Here is an 8,582-nt window from a genome sequence, read left to right as displayed (position 1 = left end):
AGGATCGCCCTCCTCCCACGGGTTCTGTCCCTGCACCCCCAGCAGCTCCCTGAGGTGGTTTTAAAGGCCTCGAGGGCTCCTCTTCACTGCGCTCTGCTCGGGCCCGATTTGGCTCCGCTCTCAGGCGGTGCAGATCCGCACTGCTCTTAGGGCCGCTTCTGCGGCTCAGGAATCCCACTCGGTGCGGTGTTTCGTACGCCGCGTCTCTCCCCGGTTCCTTCATCCCGGGCTGCGCCTGTGGGGCGGGACGGACGGGGCGCAGCGGCTGTCAGAACGGAGCGCCGAGGCGGAGAGTTCCGGTCTGAGGGCGGCCCGTCCCCCAGCGACCAGAAGTGGACAGAGGAGCCGGAAGTGACGTAGAGAAGTGACGCAAGCGGAAGTGACGCACACACGCTCCACCGCCCCCTGTCGGCACCCGTAGCGCTGTGCCGGCGCTGAGCTCCGGCGCGGGTCCGCCCCAGGAAGCGACGCGTTGGCGGCGGTGACGTCCCGGGGGCGGCCGTGCGGCTCGGGCAGCCATGGCGGCGGCCCCGCTGGCGGCTCCGGGAGGAGGCGGGGCGGCGGCGGCAGCGGCGGGGGGGGGCCGGGAGCCGGAGGGGCCGCGGGCCGGCGCTGCGGGAGGGCGCGCGGGTTTCGGCGCTGTGCTTGGCCTGGTACGGGCTGAGCGCCGGCGGGAACGTGGTCAACAAGCTGCTGCTCGGCGGCTTCCCCCGGCCCGTCACCGTCTCGCTCTTCCACATCCTGGGGCTGTGCGGACTCCTCCCGCCGCTGCTGCGCGCCTGGCGGGTCCCGCCGGCCGGCCCGGCCCAGCTGCCGCCCCGCGCCTACCCGCGCTACATCCTGCCGCTCGCCTTCGGCAAATACTTCGCCTCCGTCTCCGCGCACGTCTCGCTCTGGAGGGTCCCGGTCTCGTACGCGCACACGGGTGAGGCTCCGGGCGAAAGTGGGGGTGCGCGGGGCGGCGGTGCCGTCCCGTGGGGCGCAGCGGGAGCGCGGATCGGAGAACGGTTTGTGTTCGAGGGACCTGTAGAGACCTCCCGGTCCGACTCCCTGCCGTGAGTGGGGACAACCGCAGCTCCAGCGGGTGCTCGGGGCCTCCTCCTGCCTGACCCAGGCGTGAGGCACCCGGCGCTCCTTCGGGCAACTTGTGCCAGTGCTTCACCACCTTTTTTCCTCGTGTCCAGTCTAAATCTTCCCCCTTTTGGTTTGAAACCATTTCCCCTTGTCCGCGCTCATCGGGATGCCCCAAGGCTGCACGCACTGCTGCCGCTGCCCCTGTTGTCACCTGAAGCGCGCTGTGTGCTCGCAGTGCTGCCTGCTGCCGTGTCTCCCATCAGCTGTGCCTGTAGGAGCCCGGTGCGGCACTGCGGGGTGCGCTGTGTGTTCATGTGGGTGCCCGGCGTGGTGCCCTGTCCCTGATGTGTGCTCACAGTGCTGCAGTGTCTGTATGGCTGTCTGCTGCAGCACCCTGTGTCCCGGTATGAGCTCACAGCAGTGCCTGCTGTAGGGTGGAGCACTGCATGCTGCCCTGTGATGGCACAGGGGTGAGGGGTGACCCCGTGTGGGCTGAGGTTGGGGTTTTGTGGGACTGAACCTGAGCCCCTCCATTCCCAGTGCTCACCTTCTGCTGATGGTGTTTAATGGAATTGGCTTCGCATCCCCACCGAAATTTTCTTTCTCTTCTCAGTAAAAGCGACGATGCCAATATGGGTGGTTCTTCTTTCGCGGATCATTATGAAGGAGAAGCAGACGACGAAGGTGCGGACAGGTTTGCTGAGGTTTCTTCTCTTGCTGGTGTTCGTGGTGTGCTTTGCTCGCTGGGATCGGGGAGGTTTGGGTGAATGTTGTGACTAGGATTGCACCGGGTGGATTTGACACGTTCTCTGTTCCTTTTGCAGGTGTACTTATCTCTTATTCCCATAATAACCGGTGTCCTGTTGGCCACGGTCACTGAACTGTCCTTTGACATGTGGGGACTCATCAGTGCACTTGCTGCTACTCTGTGTTTTTCACTTCAGAATATCTTCTCAAAGAAGGTAACAGTTTTGCCGTTCTGTGATTCATTGGAATTTTTGGTTGTTTCTGTTGGCAGCTGATAGTGCTTCGCTGTACCAGTTCATTATGTATCTTGCTGTGTCGTATCATTTCTTCATACTGAATGAGTCAGTGTGAGCACTGGGCACTCCTTGAAATCGTAGGAACAAAGAGACAAAGTTAGAAGGTGTGTCTTGAGTGTATTCCAAAATGAGTTCTGGTTTGTGGGACATCTTAATGTGTACGTTGTTAATCCTGGGAGAGTTGCCAGTCAAGAAACCACTTTTTCAAAGAGAAATCTGTTTTCTTTGGACGTCCTCATTGGAAATTCACACCATTCATTTCCATGCTGTAACTGTCGGTTGCAGGAAGTTGTTATTATTACAGGGAGAACAGGGGGTGGTTGGGGCACAGCTGTAATGTGTCCTCCATCAGGTGTTGCGGGATTCCCGAATACATCATCTTCGGTTGCTGAACATCCTGGGGTGCCATGCTGTGTTCTTCATGATCCCAACGTGGGTTTTGGTTGATCTTTCTTCCTTCCTGGTAGAGAATGACTTGGTAAGTGTCGCTTTTGGGAAACTCTCGTCTATTAAGATAAAAGGGGAAAAAAAAACACGCAAAAAATGTTCACTTAGGTAGTTCCTCATCAGTGTGGAAGGAACTGTTGTGAAATACCTGCAGATTGTTTCACAAAAGCCACAACCAACGAGTGTGGTGTTTCTCATTAGAATTCATGGCAGGGTGAGGAGTGGGAGCCAATGTGACAGCTGAAGTCCCACGAAGTAGAGCTGGAGACAGGAGGACACGCAGCTGGAGTGCGGTGCTGTGTGCAGGGGAGGCGTTATCAGAACTGGTAGCTGCGTGTTTGGTGCCTCTGTAGAGAAGTTGTAGATGTAGGCAGGGAAGAAGCGACTCGATTATTTCTGTTACTTTATCTCAGGTTTCCCATAGGCGACAAATGTATTTAATTGTAACGTTTGTTGTTATGACAGAGCACAATGTCTCACTGGCCCTGGACCTTGATGCTGCTTATAATCAGTGGGTTCTGTAACTTCGCCCAGAACGTCATTGCCTTCAGTATTCTTAACCTGATCAGCCCACTGAGTTACTCTGTCGCGAACGCCACCAAAAGAATCATGGTGATCACTGTGTCCCTTATAATGCTTCGCAATCCAGTCACCAGCACCAACGTCCTTGGGATGATGACAGCTATCCTAGGGGTCTTCTTATACAACAAGGCAAGTTGTTCATCTGTTTCTTTGTTTATTCAGGGAACTCACCTGAACCACTCTGGTGGCTTTGAACTGTTTTGTAAAGCAAGTTAACAGCAGAACAGAAATGAAGAATGTGTGATGTAGAACTTCACTGCATGGGAGTGCATGGCTGAGTGCTCAGTGCTTGGGTCAGGCCAGCTGCTGGGTGTGACAGACTGAGATCTTAATATTGTATTGAAGAATGAGGATTAGGAGGTATCTTGCTAAAATGCCTTGAGCAAAAGCAGCTTTGTGATTTGTCATGTGAGGAGGAAGTGATTTTTATTAGGAGTCGCTCGTTTGAGACTCTCATAAATGTGGTGGTGTTTTCCCTATGTATATTTTGGGTGACACCTTAGAAAAACTTTTTCTTTCTCTCCTAGACAAAATATGATGCAAACCAAGAAGCAAAGAAGCAGCTCCTTCCAGTCACAACTGCAGACCTTGTGAACTTGGACCGGCACCGCAGCGCTCCGGAGAAGTCTCAGAATGGACTGACGGCGTTTGCCCCGCATGGAGACTATCAGTACGGCCGGGCCGCCGTCCTGGCTGAGCACTGCCAGCACAACCGACAGAGCTGCCCGCCCGCCTACAACTTCAACCGTTTTGATATATAGAATCCTGACACGCAGGTAGAGACTGTGATATTAAAGTGTCCCCAGCATTATCAGAAACTTTTAGTACATCCGTGAATGTAAAGCCATTTTATTGTAAAGTTTTGCAGAAGGGAGGATGCATGTGTAGTGAAAGTGGTACAGACCTTCAGCTTCTGCTGAGCAGATCTTTCAATGTGAAGCAGCTGGATTGGACACCGGACCTGAATGCAGCGTAGCTCTCGTACAGGGATTCGGATGAAGTGCAGGTACAACATTTCAGAGCAAAGCATCTGCTGTCGCTGCTCCTTTTGGGAGTCTGTCAATCGGTTACCCTTTTGGCAGCTAAACCCTGGCCAGTACCTCGTTTCCACACTGATAGTGTCACTTTTAATTTGTTCTCTACTGTTTTAAGAATACTTACATGAAATTGTCAGGAAAAAAAGGGTGTAATTAGGCACACAGCTGGTGATCAGGATTTGCCCGCTTGGGAGGATTGTGTTGGTTGTGGATAAGGAGCCTGGAGTTCATCTTGAGCCAATATGAAACTTCATGCGGCTGTTAATTACCTCCATGCCTCTGCCTTCAGTTTTTGATGACAAACCAGAAGTATTTCTGAAAGAACAGACAGTAGAGATCCCTTCAAGAGATGCATTTAAAGCATAGAGAAACAGTTTTCTCTAAAATCATTGTTGTCCCAAACAGTGCAGATAGCAGAAATGGAGACTGAGATCATCCTTGTTTTCTCAGTAATGCAGCCCTGTAAACTCAGACATTTTTCTTCCTTGGCAGTGCAGGAAACCCCTGACAAATAAAGCATTTCTAATAATGCCTTTTTTTTTTTTTTTGCGTGCTTTACACCTCTTACAAATCTGTCTTTGGGTCAGGAATTGAAAGGCTTAAGGTATTTTTGTCTAAGTTTTATGCATAAATTTTGCTCCCTAATATGATTCACATTGTAAGAATGCATGAACGTGGTTAATAATTCTGCATTGTTTCTCAAATCCATCTTTTTGGCCCCTGATTGCGTTTTTAAGTTTCTTAATCAGTGATGCTTGAGCTGCTGTGTGCATTTCGTCTGACCTCTCCTTTCAGCTGGAAGAAGTGACACGTTGTATCCTTCTCTGTTCCTGCGACTCCCCGGCTCAAATAGTAAATTCAGGAAGGAAATATTGAAATCAGCAGTAAGCATAGAATCTGTGGCTCATAAGAACTGATTCAGGTGGTATAAATGAAGACAAGTGGATTTCAGTGCATCAGGCGCCACATTTGTGCACGGAAGGAATGAAACCAGTGGAGTTCTGGTTTCACTGAATCAGATTATTATTATTATTATTATTATTACTGTTACTTGAGGGGAAAAAAAAACAGGTTTTAGGGGCCTTCTTTTCTTAACAGAAAAGCTGTTGTGCAGTGAGATTTTGATAGCATAAGTATTGTGTTTTTACTGGAGATTGTCGGGTAGCAGTGACAGAACTTACGGTGTGCTGTACAAACACTCCTTCCGTTTATTTATTGCTTTAAAAATGGCCATTTCCGTGATGCGAAATGATGATTTGGCTCCTTTCTGGGTAATAAAGAATTTATTTTTAAGGGCAAAGTCAAGCTGATCTTATTCTTTTGGCTGACTCTGGAGTTAGTTCTGCAGATTGCCTTCCAGGATACAGTCCAAAAGAGGAAATGGTTCTCCTGAAACTTCAGAGATGGTTTAAATATGCTGCTAATGTCTGCGGGCAGAACTTCTGGACTTGCCTAGAGTTGGTTCAGCTCCTTCTAGCTTAGAACTTGGGCTTTTATTCTATAAAATGTGAATAAATTATTTCCTAGCCCTGATTAACAGATAAGGTTATGAGGAAAGGCATGATTTCATAGGAAATTGCTTTGCCTGTTCCAGTATTAATTTATGTATTATTATTTCCTTTTATACGATGAAGTGCAAAATGTGTATTTTTAGGGCTCACTTCCCAATATTTAAGTGCTGTTACAAAAATAGAGAAAGAATCGTGTGGACTCTGGATTTGTGTTAGATTCTGGCTCTGCACAATTTCACTTGGTGTGTGAAACATTTAGGCTGGGATTTGTAAGGGGGGCTGAATTGTTCAACCGCTTTCAAAGGGAGCCACCTGGAAGCTGTTCGCCTCCTGCAAATGCTCAGTTGTGTTCTTTGTGCCTCAGTTTCCCTACTTCGGAGGCATTGAGATACCAGCAAGGGGTCGCAGCGGGGCCCAAGGATGTACAGATGTGATGTGAGTTCATCTGTAAATTTCCTGGTATGTCTACTGCTATAACAGGGTCATGCAGCTTGAAACTGCAAGTTGGAATAAAATTCCATGTACTGTATTCACAGATCAGAGATTTCATTGCATACATTTTGAAGGCTTGCTTTGCTGAAGAATATAACCAGATCTGTTCTGCAGCTCTTGACGCGAAGCTTTCGTGCATGCTCACTGTGGCAGGTCTTTAGCTCAGCTTTTTCTATCAAGAGCATGGCAGCAGGTGGGAGCTTCCTGCTGAAAATAACGACAATTCCAAGTTGCAGTCTGTGCGTGTGCCCTCAGCACGTGTCTGAAACAAAATTACTGCACTCACAGAGTAGAAAGAGACCCAAAATGGGGCCCAGCGTGTGAATCTCTGGGCTTTTTCTCTGCAGCCTGCTCCACAGTGTTTGCACCCTTCTAGTTCAGTTCTGTGGTCAACAGGAACAATTTGCATGGGGTACAATGGGTGATTAAAACGAGCGAGTGGCTCATTTGCAAGAGGTGGTTTTTCAGAGTGACCGAATCCAAGTCCTTGGGCAATATTGCCCACGTTCTGATAAAGAGGTTTCTGATACTGTTGTATATGTATTTCAATCTTGGACTGCTGCAAGATTTTGTTTGGCAAGGTGAAACATTTGTTTTAACATGGTTTGTAAATTAATGACGTATTTAACTGTGTACATAGGTCTGTAGAAAGTGTGGAAACTGGAATAAAAAGGGCATATGGAGACCATCGTGTATAATGACCCAGTTCTTAAAGCAAAGAAGATTGCTTTGGTTTTCTTACTTAGGTGAAACTTTGGGAGTGCAGTATGTGAGTAGTAGTGGTCACCTGTGAGAAATCAGATTGTTCTGCTCAAAGGGAGGGATACCTGGCTGGCTGTTTGCATAGGCAGAAGCTAGCATGATCTGGGTGCTGTAATCAGTGTCAGCATGTGAGCCACTGTAGCCTTAGACATCTTACTGGGTTTTGTGTTGATAGCTCCTCAGAACATGTGGTGCTCTGAAGATCTGAAAGCGTTCTGCTTTCTGATTGCATTTTAGTGCCAGGTAGTGGTTAGAGCATCTTTATCAGCTGGGAAAATGCCTGGGTTTGTTCATTTGTTTTTTTGTTTTTAAATTACCTGAACGTTAAATGAAATCCAGGCAATACATAGGCTTTGTAGGAGCACAGTGAAAATAACTGTTGGTAATTTGGGGTCAATTCATGATAATTCTGAAGCTCAGTGCTTTTCTAATATGCGTTCAAAGCCACATTTTTCTGATGTAGCATTTTGCAGCAGAAGGGAGTTCTGCCATGTAGCCGTTTGTGAAACCATTGCAATATAAATACAGGGAAAGTTTTGTTTTTCTAAGGCTTCCATTTCTGAATCATGCTGTAAGCTGTCAAAAATAACTATCGGGTAACTTTGTAGTAATGGCACAAGATGATAAAACTAATTGATCCTGAGATCATGGGTGTATGATACAACTGTGATACATAGCTACAGAAGTGCAGATACACAGGTGGCAGTCACCAGATGTCTTTGTTTTGTGTCAGTGCTCCATACTTTGACGTGAGTATGGGTGCTTTTACCAAAAAAAGTTCCTAAATCCTTGCAGTATGAAATGTGGCACTTCAGCGAATGCACAGTTTTGTATTGTTTTCCTCTTCTCATTTTAACTCTGCTGTTCTGTGAAGCTCTGGATGGTACCTGGTTGGATTGCCTGTGCTGCTGCCCTCCGGCCTGTGGATATCGCAGCTGCGAAGACCCCTGTGTGGGACTGTGGGAAGATCGCACATCAGTGGCTCTCAGGGACAGTGACACTTCATAACCTACAATAAACCAGATGTCGAGATGCTTTTTGACTGACTGTCAGGTAACCTGAAGCGACTGCCTGAGCTCCGATGTGCAGAGCTGATAACGTTTTTGCTGGGCTGGAAGCAGCAGTAGGGATTGTGAACGAGATTTTTAAATATGAGCTAAGACAGAACTTCATCCGATTTCTGGGATCAGTGTTTGTCTCCAGGACTGCAGGTAGAATCACAGGCAGTCTTTGTGTCTGACATTCTTTGTATCATTTGGATACATGAAAACATCCATCTTCTGAGTTTTTATATTCAGTAGCTAATACAGTGGGGCTTCATGGAATGTCTTGTTAAGAATAAAAAGTTCTGCCTTTCTGTGAGGACGTCTGTGAGTGTTGTGTGTGACTGGAGGTCCTGAAATGGCCCTGGAAACGGGGAGCAATGGCAGCTCCTGAGCGCTGAAATGGCCGAAAGCCCCGGGAAGTGCAGGCTCGCTTCGGGCCGCCCGTCCGGAGCTCTTCGAGCACTTCCAGCAACGCTGTGGCGGAGGGCTCCCGCCGCGCCTCGCACCTCCTGCCGGGCGACAAAGCCGATCCGTCCGTCATCGCGTAGGATGCTCGAGTTCTTACTACCGCCGCTCTGAGGAGTATCA

The 8,582-nt window shown here is 48.7% G+C and overlaps 1 protein-coding gene across 1 annotated transcript; it reads left to right on the top strand.

The window, feature by feature from the left end:
• Positions 1 to 518: 518 nt before the first annotated feature.
• On the top strand, positions 519 to 8,310 carry SLC35E1 (solute carrier family 35 member E1). Its single transcript, XM_048927750.1, is given in 7 exon segments — positions 519 to 575; positions 577 to 925; positions 1,688 to 1,758; positions 1,899 to 2,036; positions 2,470 to 2,595; positions 3,030 to 3,275; positions 3,674 to 8,310. Coding segments are annotated over 7 exon segments (1,221 nt in total). The 3' UTR covers positions 3,908 to 8,310.
• Positions 8,311 to 8,582: the final 272 nt, after the last annotated feature.

The sequence above is a fragment of the Lagopus muta genome, chromosome 26 (assembly GCF_023343835.1).
Source record: "Lagopus muta isolate bLagMut1 chromosome 26, bLagMut1 primary, whole genome shotgun sequence".
In the NCBI taxonomy this organism is placed as follows: domain Eukaryota; kingdom Metazoa; phylum Chordata; class Aves; order Galliformes; family Phasianidae; genus Lagopus; species Lagopus muta.
The sequence above is the reverse complement of the archived record's forward strand: the minus strand, read 5'-3'. Positions and strand labels throughout refer to the sequence as shown.